General features: G+C 45.0%; 1 protein-coding gene across 1 annotated transcript in view; it reads right to left on the bottom strand.

The window, feature by feature from the left end:
- lrrk1 (leucine-rich repeat kinase 1) overlaps positions 1-25,000 on the bottom strand; it is a 183,119-nt gene that overhangs the window by 66,371 nt on the left and 91,748 nt on the right. Inside the window, exons 20-25 of the mRNA XM_065011179.1 lie at positions 16,244-16,520; positions 14,711-14,882; positions 13,362-13,537; positions 9,717-9,856; positions 4,323-4,475; positions 715-877 (exon numbers count right to left, since the gene is read on the bottom strand). Coding sequence (XP_064867251.1) covers positions 715-877; positions 4,323-4,475; positions 9,717-9,856; positions 13,362-13,537; positions 14,711-14,882; positions 16,244-16,520 — 1,081 coding nt within the window. The remainder of the gene's footprint in view (positions 1-714; positions 878-4,322; positions 4,476-9,716; positions 9,857-13,361; positions 13,538-14,710; positions 14,883-16,243; positions 16,521-25,000) is intronic.

The raw sequence follows: 25,000 nt of genomic DNA, 5'->3' as shown, positions 1-25,000 counted from the left end.
TCATTTAGTCAGTAATGTGAGCATTAAGTGAGTGAAACAAATGAACAATCAACCAAACAAATGTTTTCTCCCAGTGCAAGGGCAATCTTTTGTTGTCCCTATTGACTAAATAGAGCCATCTATCCCGGTTATAACCAAAAGCTCAGCCTGAGTGTGGGTGACAGGTGAAGGGTCAAAAGTGACAGATGATGGGCCAAAGGTTAGGGATAAGAGGTTTGTGGTTCAGAGGGTGTGTGTGTGTGCGAGCGCAAGTTTGATAGCATGTTGGAGAGAATCGGTTCTAGCCAAGCTCAGCACAGAATGACTGATCTACAAATCGTCAGGCATCCTAACTTCAACTTGAGAATACATTTAAACTAGTCTCCCATTGACGTCAATGAATGACTAAGAGAAAATGTTACTTAAGTGAAAGACATGATTCACCCCTATGTGAAGAAGATTAGCCCATCTGTGCCGTGCCTTCCTCAGGCTCATCGTCTTGTGAAGTTACACTGAGTCTGGCTGAGTGTGCGTTTGGATTTGATAATGATGGAAACTCCCTCCAGCCAATAGTTACACCAATCCTTATATGTCCATGACGGGTAGAGCAAGTGCACACTTCAGGAGAAGGGAGGAGAATTGGGATACAGCATCTATATAGGGGGGGACAGTCGCGCAGCGCTAATAGGTCAACAGGACAGGGTTTAGAGGTCAAGGGGAAAGGTGAGAGGTTACCGTGAGGGGAAGTCGGTCATGAAAAGCTCTGGGACCAGCTCCTGAAGGGGCACAGGCTGGTTGGTGTGCTGGGGACACACTATGTACTCCTGGCCCATGGCAGCGATCACACAGTCCTCCATGTTGAAGAAGTGCCCTCCTCTTCCTCCCTCTTTTTCTCTGCCTAGCGGTGGGATAATCAGACCAAAAGATAAAGCAAACTCTGTTTAACAGCAGTCCCATTACAAAAACGATATTATACGTTGATTTCAAATTAAATCACATTTTATTGGTCACATACACATGGGTTAGCAGATGTTATTGCGAGTGTAGTGAAATGCTTGTTCTTCTAGTTCCGACAGTGCAGCAATATCTAACATGTAATCTAACAATTCCACAACAACTACCTAATACACACAAATCTAAGTAAAGGAATGGAATAAGAATATATACATTTAAATATATGGATAAGCAATGACAGAGTGGCATAGGTAAGATGCAATAGAAGGTATCAAATACAGTATATACATATGAGATGAGCAATGACAGAGCAGCATAGGCAAGATGCAATAGAAGGTATCAAATACAGTATATACATATGAGATGAGCAATGACAGAGTGGCATAGGTAAGATACAATAGAAGGTATCAAATACAGTATATACATATGAGATGAGCAAGGTAAGATATGTAAACCTCATTAAAGTGGCATTATTAAAGTGACTAGTGATCCATTAATTAGTAAGTAGTGATGGCTGTTTAACAGTCTAATGGCCTTGAGATAGAAGCTGTTTTTCAGTCTCTCTGTCCCAGCTTTGATGCCCCTGTACTGACCTCACCTTCTGGATGGTATTAGGGTGAACAGGCAGTAATGGGTGATTGTTGTCCTTGATGATCTTTGTGGCCTTCCTGTGATATCGGGTGCTGTAGGTGTCCTGGAGGGCAGGTAGTTTGCCCCCAGTGATGCGTTGTGCAGACCGCACCTCCCTCTGGAGAGCCTTGTGGTTGTGGGCGGTGCAGTTGCCATGTGCCGCCTTCATCACACTGTGTGGGTGGACCATTTCAGTTTGTCCGTGACGTGTACGCCGAGGAACTTAAAACTTTCCACCTTCTCCACTGCTGTCCCGTCGATGTGGATAGGAGGTTGCTCCCTCTGCTGTTTCCTGAAGTCAACGGTCATCTCCTTTGTTTTGTTGACGTTGAGTGAAAGGTTGTTTTCCTGACACAACACTCCGAGTGCCCTCACCTCGTCCCTGTAGGCTGTCTCGTCATTGTTGGTAATCAAGCCTACTACTGTTGTGTCGTCTGCAAACTTGATTGAGTTGGAGGCGTGCAAGGCCAGGCAGTCATGGGTAAACAAGGAATACAGGAGGGGGCTGAGCACACACCCTTGTCCCAGTGTTGAGGATCAGTGAAGTGTAGATGTTGTTTCCTACCTTCACCACCTGGGGGGGCGTCAGGAAGTCCAGGGCCCAAATGCACAGGGCGGGGTTGAGACCCAGGGCTTCAAGCTTAATGATGAGCTTGGAGGGTACTATGGTGTTGAATGCTGAGCTATAGTCAATGAACAGCATTCTTACATAGGTATTCGTCTTGTCCAGATGGGTTAGGGCAGTGTGATGGCGATTGTATCGTCTGTGGACCTATTGAAGTGGGTCTACGGTGACAGGTAAGGTGGAGGTGATATGATCCTTGACTAGTCTCTCAAAGCACTTCATGATGACAGAAGTGAGTGCTACAGGGCGATAGTCATTTAGTTTCCGTTACCTTTGCTTTCCTGAGTACAGGAACAATGGTGGCCATATTGAAGCATGTGGGGACAGCAGACTTGGATAGGGAGCGATTGAATATGTCTGTAAACACACCAGCCAGCTGGTCTGTGCATGCTCTGAGTATGCAGCTAGGGATGCTGTCTGGGCCGCCAGCCCTGCGAGGGTTAACCCGATTAGATGTCTGACGTTGGTCACGGAGAAAGAAAGCCCACAGTCCTTGGTAGCGGGTCGCGTCGGTGGCACTGTATTATCCTCAAAGCGGGCAAAGAAGGTGTTTAGTTTTACTGGAAGCAAGACATCGGTGTCCTTAACGTGGCTGGTTTTCCTTTTGTAGTCCGTGATTGTCTGTAGATCCTGCCACATACGTCTCATGTCTGAGCCGTTGAGTTGCGACTCCACTTTGTCTCTATACTGACATTTCGCTTGAATGATTGCCTTGCGGAGGGAATAACTACACTTTTTGTATTTGACCATATTCCTAGTCACCTTTCCATGGTTAAATGCGGTGGTTCGCGCTTTCAGTGTTGCGCGAATGCCGCCATCTCTCCACAGTTTCTGGTTAGGGTAGGTATTAGTAGTCACAGTATGCCACTACACTTCCTTATAAACTCACTCACCGAATCAGCGTATACGTCGATATTATACTCTGAGGCTACCAGGAACATATCCCAGTCCGCGTGATCAAAACAATCTTGAAGCGTGGATTCTGATTGGTCAGACCAGCGTTGAATAGTCCTTAGCGCGGGTACATCCTGTTTGAGTTTTTGCCTGTAGGACGGGAGGAGCAAAATAGAGTCGTGGTGAAATTTTTCCAGCGCGAGTGCTACAGTCAATATGTTGGTAGAATTTAGGTAGCCTTGTTCTCAAATTTGCTTTGTTAAAATCCCCAGCTACAATAACTGCAGCCTCAAGATATATGGTTTTCAGTTTGCATAAAGTCCAGTGAAGTTCCTTGAGGGCTGTCGTGGTATCGGCTTGAGGGGTTATATATATGGCTGTGACAGTAAATTCTCTTGAGAGATAATACGGTCTGCATTTGATGGTAAGGAATTCTAGGTCAGGTGAACAAAAGGACTTGAGTTCCTGTATGTTGTTACAATTACACCATGAGTTGTTAATCATGAAACATACACCCTTGCCCTTCTTCCCAGAGAGATGTTTATTCCTGTCGACGCGGCGCACAAAGATTCCAGGTGGCTGTACTGACTCCGACAGCATATCCCGAGACAGCCATGTTTCCGTGAAACAGAGTATGTTACAATCCCTGATGTCTCTCTGTAAAGCAACCCTTGCCCTAATTTCGTATACCTTGTTATCTAGAGACTGGACATTAGCGAGTAATATACTCGGAAGCGGTGGGTGGTGTGCGGGCGTCTGAAGTCTGACCTGAAGATCGCTCCGCCTACCCCTTCTTCGGCGGCGTTGTTTTGGGTTGGCCTCTGGAATCAGCTCAAATGCCCTGGGTGGTTCGGACAAAGGATCCATTTTGGGAAAGTCGTATTCCTGGTCGTAGTGCTGGCAAGTTGACGTCGCTCTGATATCCAATAGTTCTTCTCGGCTTTATGTAATAACACTTACTTATTTTCCGGGCTAACAATGTAAGAAATAATGCATAAAAAAACAAGAAACTGAAAAGTATCCTAAGGACTAGAAGCGAGGCAGCCCTCTGTCGGCGCCATCTTCAGGTCATTTATCATGCATGCTTATAACAAGAAATAACACATTATAAGGGTATGCTTTCACTAAAGCAAATCATTGTTTTAGTGCTTAATGTCCGCATTGATGGTGTTTAATATAAACTTTTGCAATAGCCCCTATATATTCCATCAGAAGTTGACTGTATATTGGCCCACCCTACCTTCTCCTCCTCTTCTCCCAGCTGCAGTCCCCCTGGTTGGGGGTTCCCCCAGATCCCCAGGCCCCTGGTTCTGTCTGCTCATGGAGGAACACTGGGGACAGGGGGCGTACTGCTCAATCAATCGGGTCCCATCACTCTCACTGGCCGTCAAGGCTAAAGGAGGACAGATGACACAGAGAGATACAGAAAGTCGCATGGTCTGGTGGAGTCTGGCTGTCAGGCCTACAGGAGGACAGATAACACTGAGATACAGAAATGGTCTGGTGGTGTCTGGCTGTCAGGCCTACGGGAGGACAGATAACACTGAGATACAGAAATGGTCTGGTGATGTCTGGTCTGGCGGTAGTGCAGCCCACTCCGGACTACAAACGTCCCTAGAGGTCAAACGTCAAAGCCCTGACTCCACTACTTTCCTTGCTGTCTTAAGCGATTCTCTTCAGTCTCCCTGTGTCATGTTCTCGCTGATAATCTCTACCTTAAAATGGAATGTTTCCATGGATCCTTCTTACCTTCTGCTATGAGACTTTTTAACAGGAACATGCATTCTCAAAATGCATACTACCGTGCTCCGAGCACGCAAGTTGGAGTATGAGTCCAAATCAAAGTATACCAAACGGAGCATGGAGGACACTTCTCGAAAGCCTACGCTGTTTGTACATATTTTTAAGCATCGATACAATATTCAATGGAAAGTATGCACAGGAATATGATGAAACCATGTTAAAAAAATGATGCAAAATGTATTGGAATCAATTGCGCCCATTATTTGAGCTGAAGTGAGAGAAAATAAACTCAGACTTCAGAATTAAATGTTGCACACTCACATCTCATAGGTCACCTGACTACAATATGTAATCTTGATACATTAATAAATACATTGTGTGTTCATTTTGGCCTACACTAACCACTGTGGATGAATGGCAAGCCCATAGTAAGTCAATAGGGCTACCCACGACTGTTAAGTAGCTTTGTAGATAGCCACAAAGAGCAGATAGCTACCCACAAATAATTTACATATACCTTGCATAACATTCGTTTTATGATATTTTTGCCTGTTAAACTATCTGGTTAGCTAGATTATTACAAATCACATGTAGCTAGCTGATAATTCTGAAGTAAAACGTTTGCTTTGGGTATATCTAGTTTGGTCTCTATTGTCATTGTCCTGGCTGAAAGAAGGTTCAGTGAATGGGGAGGTGCAGCGTGAGGTAATACAGTAGGGGGAGGTGCAGCGTGAGGTAATACAGTAGGGGGAGGTGCAGCGTGAGGTAATACAGTAGGGGGAGGTGCAGCGTGAGGTAATACAGTAGGGGAGGTGCAGCGTGAGGTAATACAGTAGGGGAGGTGCAGCGTGAAGTAATACAGTAGGGGGAGGTGCAGCGTGAGGTAATACAGTAGGGGAGGTGCAGCGTGAGGTAATACAGTAGGGGAGGTGCAGCGTGAGGTAATACAGTAGGGGGGGAGGTGCAGCGTGAGGTAATACAGTAGGGGAGGTGCAGCGTGAGGTAATACAGTAGGGGGAGGTGCAGCGTGAGGTAATACAGTAGGGGGAGGTGCAGCAGTAGGGGAGGTGAGCGTGGTAATACAGTAGGGGGAGGTGCAGCGTGAGGTAATACAGTAGGGGAGGTGCAGCGTAGGGGGAGGTAATACAGTAGGGGGGGAGGTGCAGCGTGAGGTAATACAGTAGGGGAGGTGCAGCGTGAGGTAATACAGTAGGGGAGGTGCAGCGTGAGGTAATACAGTAGGGGAGGTGCAGCGTGAGGTAATACAGTAGGGGGAGGTGCAGCGTGAGGTAATACAGTAGGGGAGGTGCAGCGTGAGGTAATACAGTAGGGGGAGGTGCAGCGTGAGGTAATACAGTAGGGGAGGTGCAGCGTGAGGTAATACAGTAGGGGAGGTGCAGCGTGAGGTAATAGGGGACAGTAGGGGAGGTGCAGCGTGAGGTAATACAGTAGGGGAGGTGCAGCGTGAGGTAATACAGTAGGGGAGGTGCAGCGTGAGGTAATACAGTAGGGGAGGTGCAGCGTGAGGTAATACAGGGGAGGTGCAGCGTGAGGTAATACAGTAGGGGAGGTGCAGCGTGAGGTAATACAGTAGGGGGAGGTGCAGCGTGAGGTAATACAGTAGGGGGAGGTGCAGCGTGAGGTAATACAGTAGGGGGAGGTGCAGCGTGAGGTAATACAGTAGGGGGAGGTGCAGCGTGAGGTAATACAGTAGGGGGAGGTGCAGCGTGAGGTAATACAGTAGGGGGAGGTGTAGCGTGAGGTAATACAGTAGGGGGAGGTGCAGCATGAGGTAATACAGTAGGGGGAGTGCTTCTCAAATGGAATGTTTTATGCGTTCTCCACACTCTTGTCCTCACAAGAACGTACTCAAGAGAACGTCCTTGGAGAATACACCTGGAGCATGAGTGTGGAGCACGGTAGTAAGCATATTTAGAAACACCCCGAGTTTTTACACTGCACCAAATACCCTAGTTTCGTACTCCTAACTATCCGTACACCTCTGAAGATTCATCACACCGTCGCCACTCAGATGATCTACAGCCTTTTATCTGTCAACACTCAAAAGCAGCTTTATCTCTCGACTGTTCGATAACGGGAACACGAGGTGTGAACACCTGTCAGTGGGGACCAAAGGGTAACGATGTACGCTGAGAGGCGGGAAGCAAGTTCAGGGAGTGAATACATTTCATTAATAAATGAACAAAACAAGAAACACAAACAGCGCACCGACATGAAACAGGAACAATGACGACTGGGGAAGAAAACAAAGGGAGTGACATATAAAGGGCAGGTAATCAAGGAGGTGATGGAGTCCAGGTGAGTGTCATTATGCAAGTAACACTGGTGACAGGTGTGCTCCCTAACGAGCAGCCTGGTGACCTAGAGGCCGGAGAGGGAGCACACGTGACACAAAGAGTCCAGCATTCAACATGAAGTTGAAGTCATTGAAGAGGTGTTGCTTTTTTTTTTTTTTACTGTGTATTTACTGTGCATTTACTGATGGTGTATGTATTGGTGCAATCAAACTTCCCCTTTATGGCAAATAATTGATGATCTTATTTTCTAAAAAGAAAGAGGATACAAAGGAGTGCACTGTGCACACAGAGACAGGCGCACAGAGACAGGCGCACAGAGACAGGCGCACAGAGACAGGCGCACAGAGAGACAGGCGCACAGAGACAGGCGCACAGAGACAGGCGCACAGAGAGACAGGCGCACAGAGAGACAGGCGCACAGAGAGACAGGCGCACAGAGACAGGCGCACAGAGACAGGCGCACAGAGACAGGCGCACAGAGACAGGCGCACAGAGAGACAGGCGCACAGAGACAGGCGCAGAGAGACAGGCGCACAGAGACAGGCGCACAGAGACAGGCGCACAGAGACAGGCGCACAGAGACAGGCGCACAGAGACAGGCGCACAGAGACAGGCGCACAGAGACAGGCGCACAGAGACAGGCGCACAGAGACAGGCGCACAGAGACAGGCGCACACAGAGACAGGCGCACACAGACAGGCGCACAGAGACAGGCGCACAGAGACAGGCGCACAGAGACAGGCGCAGAGAGACAGGCGCAGAGAGACAGGCGCAGAGAGACAGGCGCAGAGAGACAGGCGCAGAGAGACAGGCGCAGAGAGACAGGCGCAGAGAGACAGGCGCACAGAGACAGGCGCACAGAGACAGGCGCACAGAGACAGGCGCACAGAGAGACAGGCGCACAGAGAGACAGGCGCACAGAGAGACAGGCGCACAGAGAGACAGGCGCACAGAGAGACAGACAGGCGCACAGAGAGACAGGCGCACAGACAGACAGGCGCACAGAGAGACAGGCGCACAGAGAGACAGGCGCACAGAGAGACAGGCGCACAGAGAGACAGGCGCACAGAGAGACAGGCGCACAGAGAGACAGGCGCACAGACAGACAGGCGCACAGAGAGACAGGCGCACAGAGAGACAGGCGCACAGAGAGACAGGCGCACAGAGAGACAGGCGCACAGAGAGACAGGCGCGCACAGAGACAGGCGCGCACAGAGACAGGCGCGCACAGAGACAGGCGCGCACAGAGACAGGCGCACAGAGACAGGCACACAGAGAGACAGGCACACAGAGAGACAGGCGCACACAGAGACAGGCGCACACAGAGACAGGCGCACAGAGACAGGCGCACAGAGACAGGCGCACAGAGAGACAGGCGCACAGAGAGACAGGCGCACAGAGAGACAGGCGCACAGAGAGACAGGCGCACAGAGAGACAGGCGCACAGAGAGACAGGCGCACAGAGAGACAGGCGCACAGAGAGACAGGCGCACAGAGACAGGCGCACAGAGACAGGCGCACAGAGACAGGCGCACAGAGACAGGCGCACAGAGACAGGCGCACAGAGAGACAGGCGCACAGAGACAGGCGCACAGAGAGACAGGCGCACAGAGACAGGCGCACAGAGAGACAGGCGCAGAGAGACAGGCGCACAGAGACAGGCGCACACAGAGACAGGCGCAGAGAGACAGGCGCACAGAGACAGGCGCACAGAGACAGGCGCACAGAGACAGGCGCACAGAGACAGGCGCACACAGAGACAGGCGCACACAGAGACAGGTGCACACAGAGACAGGCGCACAGAGAGACAGGCGCACAGAGAGACAGGCGCACAGAGACAGGCGCACAGAGACAGGCGCACAGAGAGACAGGCGCACAGAGACAGGCGCACAGAGACAGGAGCACACCAACATAGACTGAATCCTAATTAACTTGAGAAAACTTTCAGTGTGTGAATACCATTTCCATTAATCTGACACGTTTGAATCCCCAGTTGGGCCCTGTGCCCATGTAAATATAGACATTCTGAATGACTCATGCATGCGAGTGTAAACAAATCCCTAATCAACGTTAATTACTCAGTCATCCAGCACCTAAACTACAGAAACACAAATAATATATCATGAAATATCCCATTTAGCAAACGTTTTTATCCAAAGCGATTTACAGTCATGCACACATTTTCATGAGTGGCCCCAGCTGAGTGAGGATCCAAAACATAAATATGAATGTACACACACAGATCACAACACACCCACCATGCTGACCAGTCTGCTAAGTGCTGGGATTTGACAGGGAATCTAGAAGCAGCATCAGGAGTTTCATGCGGACTAATGACTGAATCAGCAACACTGCACTGTGTTAAAGCTGCATTTAAAAGACACAATCTGCTATTTTAATTAACATGACGATTGAGCAGCAGGAAATATGACAGACTTTGACTGTCATGCTGAGTTAGGGGAAGCAGATGCAAATATATATATATATTATCCATTTTCACTTGCTTTGGCAATGTAAACATATGTTCCCCATGCCAATAAAGCCCTTTGAATGGAAAGAGAGAGAAAGCTCACCAGGGAACCACTGTTCGATGAGGGAATTGACATGGTCCGTAATGAAGGCCATGGCTGAAAAATCCCTGCTCTCTGATTGGCAAATGATCTTGATGCCCCCGCTTTTCTTCCTCTTCCAGTTGACATCAGTCGATTCCACACTGCCAAGGGATTATAATTAGGTTTATGGTCATATTTGCACTTTACACAATGCTTTTACGCTACGAAAATGTTGCCCCCAGTCTGCTTTTCAATTTAACAGAGGGCTTGAGGTTTGCAGATGACCTCAAGTTGATTTTCAAATAAAATCCTGTGCAACTGTAACAGACTTACTGTAGGGCTGGTTTCTCAGACCCAGACAACTGTAACAGACTTACTGTAGGGCTGGTTTCTCAGACCCAGACAACTGTAACAGACTTACTGTAGGGCTGGTTTCTCAGACCCAGACAACTGTAACAGACTTACTGTAGGGCTGGTTTCTCAGACCCAGACAACTGTAACAGACTTACTGTAGGGCTGGTTTCTCAGACCCAGACAACTGTAACAGACTTACTGTAGGGCTGGTTTCTCAGACCCAGACAACTGTAACAGACTTACTGTAGGGCTGGTTTCTCAGACCCAGACAACTGTAACAGACTTACTGTAGGGCTGGTTTCTCAGACCCAGACAACTGTAACAGACTTACTGTAGGGCTGGTTTCTCAGACCCAGACAAGCCTATTCCTGGACAAAAAAATCACTTGGAGATTCACCATTATGCTTTTTAGTCGATGACTAGTAGTTGGCTTAAAGGGGAAGGTTCAGGATTTTACTACTTGATGACTACTCTGAAAGTATTCTATGGGCCAGCTAAAGTTAGCTGAAATTTGTGGTGGTGGTTTAAACCGAACCCTGGCTTCAAAACTACTTTCAGGGTGAAGATATTTCTGACATAAAGTTGTAAACTACTGAACTTCCCCTTTAATCCGTGCCCAGGAAACAGGATCTTAGTGACCTCAAAATGCGACAACGTAAACAATTAAGTTGATAACATAATAATACAAATGTTAACACACAAAAATGCAACAACGTAGAAGAAAGGAGTTGAGAATCCCCACACTCTCTTTATGTTCCCAGATGTGTTCTCTAAAGGTGCTTGGTTCTCTAAAGGTGCTTGGTTCTCTAAAGGTGCTTGGTTCTCTAAAGGTGCTTGGGTCTCTAAAGGTGCTTGGTTCTCTAAAGGTGCTTGGTTCTCTAAAGGTGCTTGGGTCTCTAAAGGTGCTTGGGTCTCTAAAGGTGCTTGGTTCTCTAAAGGAGCTTGGTTCTCTAAAGGTGCTTGGGTCTCTAAAGGTGCTTGGGTCTCTAAATGTGCTTGGTTCTCTAAAGGTGCTTGGTTCTCTAAAGGTGCTTGGGTCTCTAAAGGTGCTTGGTTCTCTAAAGGTGCTTGGGTCTCTAAAGGTGCTTGGGTCTCTAAAGGTGCTTGGTTCAATAAAGGTGCTTGGTTCTCTAAAGGTGCTTGGGTCTCTAAAGGTGCTTGGTTCAATAAAGGTGCTTGGTTCTCTAAAGGTGCTTGGTTCTCTAAAGGTGCTTGGTTCTCTAAAGGTGCTTGGTTCTCTAAAGGTGCTTGGTTCTCTAAAGGTGCTTGGGTCTCTAAAGGTGCTTGGGTCTCTAAAGGTGCTTGGGTCTCTAAAGGTGCTTGGGTCTCTAAAGGTGCTTGGGTCTCTAAAGGTGCTTGGGTCTCTAAAGGTGCTTGGTCTCTAAAGGTGCTTGGTTCTCTAAAGGTGCTTGGTTCTCTAAAGATGCTTGGTTCTATAAAGGTGCTTGGGTCTCTAAAGGTGCTTGGGTCTCTAAAGGTGCATGGGTCTCTAAAGGTGCATGGGTCTCTAAAGGTGCTTGGTTCAATAAAGGTGCTTGGTTCAATAAAGGTGCTTGGTTCAATAAAGGTGCTTGGTTCTATAAAGGTGCTTGGTTCTCTAAAGGTGCTTGGTTCTCTAAAGGTGCTTGAGTCTCTAAAGGTGCTTGGTTCTCTAAAGGTGCTTGGTTCTCTAAAGGTGCTTGGGTCTCTAAAGGTGCTTGGGTCTCTAAAGGTGCTTGGGTCTCTAAAGGTGCATGGGTCTCTAAAGGTGCTTGGTTCAATAAAGGTGCTTGGTTCAATAAAGGTGCTTGGTTCAATAAAGGTGCTTGGTTCTATAAAGGTGCTTGGTTCTCTAAAGGTGCTTGGGTCTCTAAAGGTGCTTGGGTCTCTAAAGGTGCTTGGGTCTCTAAAGGTGCTTGGGTCTCTAAAGGTGCTTGGGTCTCTAAAGGTGCTTGGGTCTCTAAAGGTGCTTGGTTCTCTAAAGGTGCTTGGGTCTCTAAAGGTGCTTGGGTCTCTAAAGGTGCTTGAGTCTCTAAAGGTGCTTGGGTCTCTAAAGGTGCTTGGGTCTCTAAAGGTGCTTGGGTCTCTAAAGGTGCTTGGGTCTCTAAAGGTGCTTGGGTCTCTAAAGGTGCTTTGTTCTATAAAGGTTCTTTGTTCAATAAAGGTTCTTTGTTCTATAAAGGTTATTTGTTCCCTAAAGGTTATTTGAAAGTGTCCCTCTGAAGAACCTGATGGCGCTGCTGAAGGTACTGTATGGGCTAACATTGAGCCTTAGAACCTACTGACAACACTCAGATGTACATGTGCACTTTTTCAGAGGTATCATTAGGTACAGGTAATCGTAATAATATTTCATCATAGCATGTTTCATTAGAGAAAGTATCTCAATATGCTGTAAGTCAAGAGAAAGACAGACGCACTGTTTTAGGGAATATACCAGTAATAATATGGAAGTCAAGAGAAAGACAGACACACTGTTTTAGGGAATATACCAGTAATAATATGGAAGTCAAGAGAAAGACAGACACACTGTTTTAGGGAATATACCAGTAATAATATGGAAGTCAAGAGAAAGACAGACACACTGTTTTAGGGAATATACCAGTAATAATATGGAAGTCATTTTATGTAGCACTTTTAATCTCTTTCTCTAATAATTACACAATGAAGCACATAATAAGAGTACATGTGCATTTTTTAAAGACTCATCATTAAGTGCCTGGTTTGGCTGAGCAGGGTCTGGGGTGGAGACACACGGCTGTGGTTTGGCACGCTTCCTGATGGATGAGAAATCTACACCTTGTTGTACAGAGCACGTGTTTGTGAAAATGTGCTATACAGTAAAGAATACAGTATTTATTTACTTAACAGTGGGCCAAATCCTAATCTCGTTCCCAGACACTTTCGCCCAAATGAGCGAAGACTAACGCGTCAAACTTGGCCTTCATTAGCCAATACAGAAAGACCAGGAGAAACTCCCGGCGCATAGGTATTGGCTTAAATCGGCTTAATATATCAACCAATCATCTCCCACAACACCTTCCCCCTAACCCTCCCCACGGCTCGCAGTGGTGTGATTCGTTGAAATTATATGATGACAAATACTTGATACTTGGTCACTGCCATAGAAATCTATGGTCACTCCCACTAAGGCCAACTTTGAATTGTTGAAATCCCAGGCTTATATGCGCCGTTCACAATAGCCTGTGGACGAGGTTAGCCAAATCCTAACTCAAACATTATGCATTGGTGTCAATGGGAGATTTGCTTTAACATTCGAGTCACACACATGCATTTCAAGTAAGTTACCCCAGTGTACCCTTAGTCTCTCACCTTAGATACCCTCCATCAAAGGTGACCAGTAGTCCCTCTCTCCAGTAGATGGTCTGACTGCGGCGGACTCTGAAGGTGCTACAGCGGTGCCTCTGTTGGCTACCTGTTCCCGCAAAACTGTAGATCACCGTGGTCCTCCTCCGCTCACTCTTAGCATTCCTCTTAGGCTCAAAGGACTAGGACGATACAGAGAGAACTCTTAGCATTCCTCTTAGGCTCAAAGGACGAGAACGAAACAGAGAGAACTCTTAGCATTCATCTTAGGCTCAACGGACAAGGACAACACAGAGAGAACTCTTAGCATTACTCTTAGGCTCAAAGGACTAGGACGACACAGAGAGAACTCTTAGCATTCCTCTTAGGCTCAAAGGACGAGAACGAAACAGAGAGAACTCTTACCATTCCTCTTAGGCTCAAAGGACTAGGACGACACAGAGAGAACTCTTAGCATTCCTCTTAGGCTCAAAGGACTAGGACGACACAGAGAGAACTCTTAGCATTCCTCTTAGGCTCAACGGACGAGGACGACACAGAGAGAACTCTTAGCATTCCTCTTAGGCTCAACGGACTAGGATGACACAGAGAGAACTCTTAGCATTCCTCTTAGGCTCAAAGGACTAGGACGACACAGAGAGAACTCTTAGCATTCCTCTTAGGCTCAACGGACTAGGACGACACAGAGAGAACTCTTAGCATTACTCTTAGGCTCAACGGACGAGGACGACACAGAGAACTCTTAGCATTCCTCTTAGGCTCAAAGGACTAGGACGACACAGAGAGAACTCTTAGCATTACTCTTAGGCTCAACGGACGAGGACGACACAGAGAGAACTCTTAGCATTCCTCTCAGGCTCAACGGACGAGGACGACACAGAGAACTCTTAGCATTCCTCTTAGGCTCAAAGGACTAGGACGACACAGAGAGAACTCTTAGCATTCCTCTTAGGCTCAAAGGACGAGGACAACACAGAAAGGAATCGTTTTAAGAATAGGTACAAGCCTGTGAGCACAACAGATACAATTGTCTTGCGTTGTGTCTTTTGCCCGGCCCCACCATAATGCTACAAAACCTATTGAATATAGTATAGGTTAGAAAACTGTTTTATTGAAGAGCATAAATAATGCTATATATAAATGCTATATACTCAGTCTTGTGAATATCCATCAGACATCAGACAGTAACATAAATATCAACTAGCATAATCCAGGTAGCACATGTGGATCTTTTCAAAAGTAATGGACTGTACGAGTTCTACACTCTTCTATACTGTCTTTTAAATGCCCCTGCAGGTGTCACTGGGAAACCCTGTTAAACTGCCCATGCAGGAGTGGGTGCGAAACCCTGTTACCTGGAGGTCCATCTCGTTGAGGCTGATGAGCATGCGGGCGATAAAGCGTTCCCAGAATCCCGCCGGCACGAAGCTCATCTTGAAGAGGCGCTGGATGGAGTTGGCGGTCTCTTGACGGAAGCCGTGGATGTCCATAGCAGGCTTAGGAGGAAGGAGGTGGGGGAGGAGGTAACTGTAGAGGAGGAATATAAGGAAACCATGAATGTCCATAGCAGGTTTAGGAGGAAGGAGGTGGGGGAGGAGGTAACTGTAGAGGAGGACAAAAGGTAGAGTTAAATGTACAGGAGGAATATAAGGAAACCATGAATGTCCATAGCAGGCTTAGGAGGAAGGAGGTGGGGGAGGAGGTAACTGTAGAGGAGGAATATAAGGAAACCATGAATGTCCATAGCAGGCTTAGGAGGAAGGAGGTGGGGAGGAGGTAACTGTAGAGGAGGAATATAAGGAAACCATGAATGTCCATAGCAGGCTTAGGAGGAAGGAGGTGGGGGAGGAGGTAACTGTAGAGGAGGAATATAAGGAAACCATGAATGTCCATAGCAGGCTTAGGAGGAAGGAGGTGGGGGAGGAGGTAACTGTAGAGGAGGAATATAAGGAAACCATGAATGTCCATAGCAGGCTTAGGAGGAAGGAGGTGGGGGAGGAGGTAACTGTAGAGGAGGACAAAAGGTAGAGTTAAATGTACAGGAGGAATATAAGGAAACCATGAATGTCCATAGCAGGCTTAGGAGGAAGGAGGTGGGGGAGGAGGTAACTGTAGAGGAGGAATATAAGGAAACCATGAATGTCCATAGCAGGTTTAGGAGGAAGGAGGTGGGGGAGGAGGTAACTGTAGAGGAGGACAAAGGGTAGAGTTAAATGTACAGGAGGAATATAAGGAAACCATGAATGTCCATAGCAGGTTTAGGAGACAGGAGGTGGGGGAGGAGGTAACTGTAGAGGAGGACAAAAGGTAGAGTTAAATGTACAGGAGGAATATAAGGAAACCATGAATGTCCATAGCAGGTTTAGGAGACAGGAGGTGGGGGAGGAGGTAACTGTAGAGGAGGAATATAAGGAAACCATGAATGTCCATAGCAGGTTTAGGAGACAGGAGGTGGGGGAGCAGGTAACGGTGTAGGAGGAGCAGGACAGAGGTAGGGTTACAAGTTATGGATGTCCATAAGGGGAACGAGGTGGGGCAGATATATGAGATATGTTATAGGGTCAGTTCTGTTTGCTTTCAGAGAGATAAGCCGTGCTACAAAGTGCATTGTGAAAAGAAAGTACGAGCCTGAACAGTTCAGTTCGGGTCAGCACGATAGTGCACATCATATCTGAGATTCAGTCTCCATGTCGCTGGGCCAAGTTCTGTAAGCAAACGTAGTGGAATGATGCAGATAGAAATGTCATGAATAGAGCTGACTTGATTCCTTATTCTACAAATCAGAGGCAGGCTTGTTCTACATGACACAGTTCCATCTGAACGGTGCACAATGTTATGCTCTGCTGAACATGGCCCAGGGCCCAGCTCAGAGAACGGCCCGTCCCTACCTATCGCTGGCCACAGGCAGAGCAATCTCAAACTTGGCCAGAAACTGGAAGTACTGCTCCTCCGTCTGCTGGGTGAAGCCCGTTCCCACCAGGAGCATGCGCAGATCCTCCGCTCGGATCACCCCATTCCAGGCCACCGATCGGGAGCTCTTCAGGTGGATGATCCGCTCTAGACAGTCCGACAGCCACACGGGACAGAGGAAGTAGAGGGTACACAGGCCGTGACTGGTGTCTGGGAAGTGGAGGATGGTGCCTGTCTCGATCAGGAAGCTGATGGCTGGAGAGAGGCACATGGGAAGGAGAGAGGGAGAGAAGAGATCAAGTTTCAAGTTATTATTGTCACTTGCACAAGTACAGTGAAATTCCTTTCTTTCTCTTTCCCAACAATGCAGCGATTCAGATCAGTAGCACTATAAAAATAACTAAACCAGTCAAGATGGAGGGAGGGAAAATGAAGAGGAATACGTTTATCAGGAACATTTGATATAATAGTCTGGACAATGATATACTATGGTTAGTTAAACCAGGAGGGTTAGTTGTACCTCTCCAAAGGGACCGAGGTTAGTGCCCCCTGGTCTACATAATATGTAAAAGGATGAGAAAGCCAACCTGAAGAGAATGTGCAACTGTGTATAAAACCATTCAATCGACTAAATACTTATAAAAAGTACCAATGCAGCTGTTTATCTCGATATCAAATCATTTCAGGGTAACAATTAAAGGAACATTCCACACCAGAACTCTTTTGGTGTTGCTTTCATTAGTCCATTGTTGAAATGTTTTGCATGACAGCAATCAAGTTTTCAAGATATATAACTTTCAAAATACACAAATACAGCAGGTATGATACATTTAGCATCCTGTTACATTTAGCATCCTATGATACATTTAGCATCCTGTTACATTTAGCATCCTATGTTACATTTAGCATCCTATGATACATTTAGCATCCTATGATACATTTAGCATCCTATGATACATTTAGCATCCTGTTACATTTAGCATCCTATGTTACATTTAGCATCCTATGATACATTTAGCATCCTATGCTGCGTTTTGCATCCTATGATACATTTTGCATCCTATGATACATTTTGCATCCTATGATACATTTTGCATCCTATGATACATTTAGCATCCTATGCTGCGTTTAGCATCCTATGATACATTTAGCATCCTATGATACATTTAGCATCCTATGATACATTTAGCATCCTATGCTGCGTTTTGCATCCTATGATACATTTAGCATCCTATGCTCCGTTTAGCATCCTATGCTGCGTTTAGCATCCTATGCTGCGTTTAGCATCCTATGATACATTTTGCATCCTATGCTGCGTTTAGCATCCTATGCTGCGTTTAGCATCCTATGCTGCGTTTAGCATCCTATGCTGCGTTTAGCATCCTATGCTGCGTTTAGCATCCTATGCTGCGTTTAGCATCCTATGATACATTTAGCATCCTATGATACATTTAGCATCCTATGCTGCGTTTAGCATCCTATGCTGCGTTTTGCATCCTATGATACATTTAGCATCCTATGCTGCGTTGAGCATCCTATGCTGCGTTGAGCATCCTATGCTACATTTTGCATCCTATGCTGCGTTTAGCATCCTATGCTGCGTTTTGCATCCTATGATACATTTAGCATCCTATGATACATTTAGCATCCTATGCTGCGTTTAGCATCCTATGATACATTTAGCATCCTATGCTGCGTTTAGCATCCTATGCTACATTTTGCATCCTATGCTGCGTTTAGCATCCTATGCTGCGTTTTGCATCCTATGATACATTTAGCATCCTATGCTGCGTTTTGCATCCTATGATACATTTAGCATCCTATGCTGCGTTGAGCATCCTATGCTGCGTTGAGCATCCTATGCTACATTTTGCATCCTATGCTGCGTTTAGCATCCTATGATACATTTAGCATCCTATGCTGCGTTGAGCATCCTATGCTGCGTTGAGCATCCTATGCTACATTTTGCATCCTATGCTGCGTTTAGCATCCTATGCTGCGTTTTGCATCCTATGATACATTTAGCATCCTATGATACATTTAGCATCCTATGCTGCGTTTAGCATCCTATGATACATTTAGCATCCTATGCTGCGTTTAGCATCCTATGCTACATTTTGCATCCTATGCTGCGTTTAGCATCCTATGCTGCGTTTTGCATCCTATGATACATTTAGCATCCTATGCTGCGTTTTGCATCCTATGATACATTTAGCATCCTATGCTGCGTTTAGCATCCTATGCTGCGTTTAGCATCCTATGCTGCGTTTAGCATCCTATGATACATTTTGCATCCTATGATACATTTAGCATCCTATGCTGCGTTTAGCATCCTATGCTGCGTTTTGCATCCTATGATACATTTAGCATCCTATGCTGCGTTGAGCATCCTATGCTGCGTTTAGCATCCTATGCTACATTTTGCATCCTATGATACATTTAGCATCCTATGCTGCGTTTTGCATCCTATGATACATTTAGCATCCTATGCTGCGTTTAGCATCCTATGCTGCGTTTAGCATCCTATGCTGCGTTTAGCATCCTATGCTGCGTTTAGCATCCTATGCTGCGTTTAGCATCCTATGCTGCGTTTAGCATCCTATGATACATTTTGCATCCTATGATACATTTAGCATCCTATGCTGCGTTTAGCATCCTATGATACATTTTGCATCCTATGATACATTTAGCATCCTATGCTGCGTTTAGCATCCTATGCTGCGTTTTGCATCCTATGATACATTTAGCATCCTATGCTGCGTTGAGCATCCTATGCTGCGTTTAGCATCCTATGCTACATTTTGCATCCTATGCTGCGTTTAGCATCCTATGCTACATTTTGCATCCTATGCTGCGTTTAGCATCCTATGCTGCGTTTTGCATCCTATGATACATTTAGCATCCTATGCTGCGTTGAGCATCCTATGCTGCGTTGAGCATCCTATGCTGCGTTTAGCATCCTATGCTACATTTTGCATCCTATGCTGCGTTGAGCATCCTATGCTACATTTTGCATCCTATGCTGCGTTTAGCATCCTATGCTGCGTTTTGCATCCTATGATACATTTAGCATCCTATGCTGCGTTTAGCATCCTATGATACATTTAGCATCCTATGCTGCGTTTAGCATCCTATGCTACATTTTGCATCCTATGCTGCGTTTAGCATCCTATGCTGCGTTTTGCATCCTATGATACATTTAGCATCCTATGCTGCGTTTTGCATCCTATGATACATTTAGCATCCTATGCTGCGTTTAGCATCCTATGCTGCGTTTAGCATCCTATGCTGCGTTTAGCATCCTATGATACATTTTGCATCCTATGATACATTTAGCATCCTATGCTGCGTTTAGCATCCTATGCTGCGTTTTGCATCCTATGATACATTTAGCATCCTATGCTGCGTTTTGCATCCTATGATACATTTAGCATCCTATGCTGCGTTTAGCATCCTATGCTGCGTTTAGCATCCTATGCTGCGTTTAGCATCCTATGCTGCGTTTTGCATCCTATGATACATTTAGCATCCTATGCTGCGTTGAGCATCCTATGCTGCGTTTAGCATCCTATGCTACATTTTGCATCCTATGCTGCGTTTAGCATGCTGCTATGCTGCGTTTTGCATCCTATGATACATTTAGCATCCTATGCTGCGTTTAGCATCCTATGATGCGCATCCTATGCTGCGTTTAGCATCCTATGATACATTTAGCATCCTATGCTGCGTTTAGCATCCTATGATACATTTAGCATCCTATGATACATTTTGCATCCTATGATACATTTAGCATCCTATGCTGCGTTTAGCATCCTATGATACATTTAGCATCCTATGATACATTTAGCATCCTATGATACATTTAGCATCCTATGCTGCGTTTTGCATCCTATGATACATTTAGCATCCTATGCTGCGTTTAGCATCCTATGATACATTTAGCATCCTATGATACATTTAGCATCCTATGATACATTTAGCATCCTATGCTGCGTTTTGCATCCTATGATACATTTAGCATCCTATGCTGCGTTTAGCATCCTATGCTGCGTTTAGCATCCTATGATACATTTAGCATCCTATGATACATTTAGCATCCTGTTACATTTAGCATCCTATGTTACATTTAGCATCCTATGATACATTTAGCATCCTATGATACGTTTAGCATCCTATGATATGTTTAGCATCCTATGATACGTTTAGCATCCTATGATATGTTTAGCATCCTATGATACATTTTGCATCCTATGCTGCGTTTTGCATCCTATGATACATTTTGCATCCTATGATACATTTTGCATCCTATGATACGTTTAGCATCCTATGCTGCGTTTAGCATCCTATGATACATTTTGCATCCTATGCTGCGTTTTGCATCCTATGATACATTTTGCATCCTATGATACATTTTGCATCCTATGATACATTTAGCATCCTATGCTGCGTTTAGCATCCTATGATACATTTAGCATCCTATGATACATTTAGCATCCTATGATACCTTTAGCATCCTATGCTGCGTTTTGCATCCTATGATACATTTAGCATCCTATGCTGCGTTTAGCATCCTATGCTGCGTTTAGCATCCTATGCTGCGTTTAGCATCCTATGATACATTTAGCATCCTATGCTGCGTTTAGCATCCTATGCTGCGTTTAGCATCCTATGCTGCGTTTAGCATCCTATGATACATTTAGCATCCTATGCTGCGTTTAGCATCCTATGATACATTTAGCATCCTATGATACATTTAGCATCCTATGATACCTTTAGCATCCTATGCTGCGTTTAGCATCCTATGATACATTTAGCATCCTATGCTGCGTTTAGCATCCTATGCTACATTTTGCATCCTATGCTGCGTTTAGCATCCTATGCTGCGTTTTGCATCCTATGATACATTTAGCATCCTATGCTGCGTTTTGCATCCTATGATACATTTAGCATCCTATGCTGCGTTTAGCATCCTATGCTGCGTTTAGCATCCTATGCTGCGTTTAGCATCCTATGATACATTTTGCATCCTATGATACATTTAGCATCCTATGCTGCGTTTAGCATCCTATGCTGCGTTTTGCATCCTATGATACATTTAGCATCCTATGCTGCGTTTTGCATCCTATGATACATTTAGCATCCTATGCTGCGTTTAGCATCCTATGCTGCGTTTAGCATCCTATGCTGCGTTTAGCATCCTATGCTGCGTTTGCATCCTATGATACATTTAGCATCCTATGCTGCGTTGAGCATCCTATGCTGCGTTTAGCATCCTATGCTACATTTTGCATCCTATGCTGCGTTTAGCATCCTATGCTGCGTTTTGCATCCTATGATACATTTAGCATCCTATGCTGCGTTTAGCATCCTATGATGCGCATCCTATGCTGCGTTTAGCATCCTATGATACATTTAGCATCCTATGCTGCGTTTAGCATCCTATGATACATTTAGCATCCTATGATACATTTTGCATCCTATGATACATTTAGCATCCTATGCGTTTGCTATGATTTAGCATCCTATGATACATTTAGCATCCTATGATACATTTAGCATCCTATGCTGCGTTTTGCATCCTATGATACATTTAGCATCCTATGCTGCGTTTAGCATCCTATGATACATTTAGCATCCTATGATACATTTAGCATCCTATGATACATTTAGCATCCTATGCTGCGTTTTGCATCCTATGATACATTTAGCATCCTATGCTGCGTTTAGCATCCTATGCTGCGTTTAGCATCCTATGATACATTTAGCATCCTATGATACATTTAGCATCCTGTTACATTTAGCATCCTATGTTACATTTAGCATCCTATGATACATTTAGCATCCTATGATACGTTTAGCATCCTATGATATGTTTAGCATCCTATGATACGTTTAGCATCCTATGATATGTTTAGCATCCTATGATACATTTTGCATCCTATGCTGCGTTTTGCATCCTATGATACATTTTGCATCCTATGATACATTTTGCATCCTATGATACGTTTAGCATCCTATGCTGCGTTTAGCATCCTATGATACATTTTGCATCCTATGCTGCGTTTTGCATCCTATGATACATTTTGCATCCTATGATACATTTTGCATCCTATGATACATTTAGCATCCTATGCTGCGTTTAGCATCCTATGATACATTTAGCATCCTATGATACATTTAGCATCCTATGATACCTTTAGCATCCTATGCTGCGTTTTGCATCCTATGATACATTTAGCATCCTATGCTGCGTTTAGCATCCTATGCTGCGTTTAGCATCCTATGCTGCGTTTAGCATCCTATGATACATTTAGCATCCTATGCTGCGTTTAGCATCCTATGCTGCGTTTAGCATCCTATGCTGCGTTTAGCATCCTATGATACATTTAGCATCCTATGCTGCGTTTAGCATCCTATGATACATTTAGCATCCTATGATACATTTAGCATCCTATGATACCTTTAGCATCCTATGCTGCGTTGAGCATCCTATGCTACATTTTGCATCCTATGCTGCGTTTAGCATCCTATGCTGCGTTTTGCATCCTATGATACATTTAGCATCCTATGCTGCGTTTAGCATCCTATGCTGCGTTTAGCATCCTATGCTGCGTTTAGCATCCTATGCTGCGTTGAGCATCCTATGCTGCGTTTAGCATCCTATGATACATTTTGCATCCTATGCTGCGTTTAGCATCCTATGCTGCGTTTTGCATCCTATGATACATTTAGCATCCTATGCTGCGTTTAGCATCCTATGATGCGCATCCTATGCTGCGTTTAGCATCCTATGATACATTTAGCATCCTATGCTGCGTTTTGCATCCTATGATACATTTAGCATCCTATGCTGCGTTGAGCATCCTATGCTGCGTTTAGCATCCTATGCTACATTTTGCATCCTATGCTGCGTTTAGCATCCTATGCTACATTTTGCATCCTATGCTGCGTTTAGCATCCTATGCTGCGTTTTGCATCCTATGATACATTTAGCATCCTATGCTGCGTTGAGCATCCTATGCTGCGTTGAGCATCCTATGCTGCGTTTAGCATCCTATGCTACATTTTGCATCCTATGCTGCGTTGAGCATCCTATGCTACATTTTGCATCCTATGCTGCGTTTAGCATCCTATGCTGCGTTTTGCATCCTATGATACATTTAGCATCCTATGCTGCGTTTAGCATCCTATGATACATTTAGCATCCTATGCTGCGTTTAGCATCCTATGCTACATTTTGCATCCTATGCTGCGTTTAGCATCCTATGCTGCGTTTTGCATCCTATGATACATTTAGCATCCTATGCTGCGTTTTGCATCCTATGATACATTTAGCATCCTATGCTGCGTTTAGCATCCTATGATACATTTTGCATCCTATGATACATTTAGCATCCTATGCTGCGTTTGCATCCTATGCTGCGTTTTGCATCCTATGATACATTTAGCATCCTATGCTGCGTTTTGCATCCTATGATACATTTAGCATCCTATGCTGCGTTTAGCATCCTATGCTGCGTTTAGCATCCTATGCTGCGTTTAGCATCCTATGCTGCGTTTTGCATCCTATGATACATTTAGCATCCTATGCTGCGTTGAGCATCCTATGCTGCGTTTAGCATCCTATGCTACATTTTGCATCCTATGCTGCGTTTAGCATCCTATGCTGCGTTTTGCATCCTATGATACATTTAGCATCCTATGCTGCGTTTAGCATCCTATGATGCGCATCCTATGCTGCGTTTAGCATCCTATGATACATTTAGCATCCTATGCTGCGTTTAGCATCCTATGATACATTTAGCATCCTATGATACATTTTGCATCCTATGATACATTTAGCATCCTATGCTGCGTTTAGCATCCTATGATACATTTAGCATCCTATGATACATTTAGCATCCTATGATACATTTAGCATCCTATGCTGCGTTTTGCATCCTATGATACATTTAGCATCCTATTACATTTTGCATCCTATGATACATTTAGCATCCTATGCTGCATTTAGCATCCTATGATACATTTAGCATCCTATGATACATTTAGCATCCTATGATACATTTAGCATCCTATGCTGCGTTTTGCATCCTATGATACATTTAGCATCCTATGATACATTTAGCATCCTATGATACATTTAGCATCCTATGATACATTTAGCATCCTGTTACATTTAGCATCCTATGTTACATTTAGCATCCTATGATACATTTAGCATCCTATGATACGTTTAGCATCCTATGATACGTTTAGCATCCTATGATACGTTTAGCATCCTATGATACGTTTAGCATCCTATGATACATTTTGCATCCTATGCTGCGTTTTGCATCCTATGATACATTTTGCATCCTATGATACATTTAGCATCCTATGATACGTTTAGCATCCTATGCTGCGTTTAGCATCCTATGATACATTTTGCATCCTATGCTGCGTTTTGCATCCTATGATACATTTTGCATCCTATGATACATTTTGCATCCTATGATACATTTAGCATCCTATGCTGCGTTTAGCATCCTATGATACATTTAGCATCCTATGATACATTTAGCATCCTATGCTGCGTTTTGCATCCTATGATACATTTAGCATCCTATGCTGCGTTTAGCATTAGCATCCTATGCTGCGTTTAGCATCCTATGCTGCGTTTAGCATCCTATGATACATTTAGCATCCTATGCTGCGTTTAGCATCCTATGCTGCGTTTAGCATCCTATGCTGCGTTT

Source organism: Oncorhynchus nerka, linkage group LG27, assembly GCF_034236695.1.
Source record: "Oncorhynchus nerka isolate Pitt River linkage group LG27, Oner_Uvic_2.0, whole genome shotgun sequence".
Lineage (NCBI taxonomy): Eukaryota > Metazoa > Chordata > Actinopteri > Salmoniformes > Salmonidae > Oncorhynchus > Oncorhynchus nerka.
The sequence above is the reverse complement of the archived record's forward strand: the minus strand, read 5'-3'. Positions and strand labels throughout refer to the sequence as shown.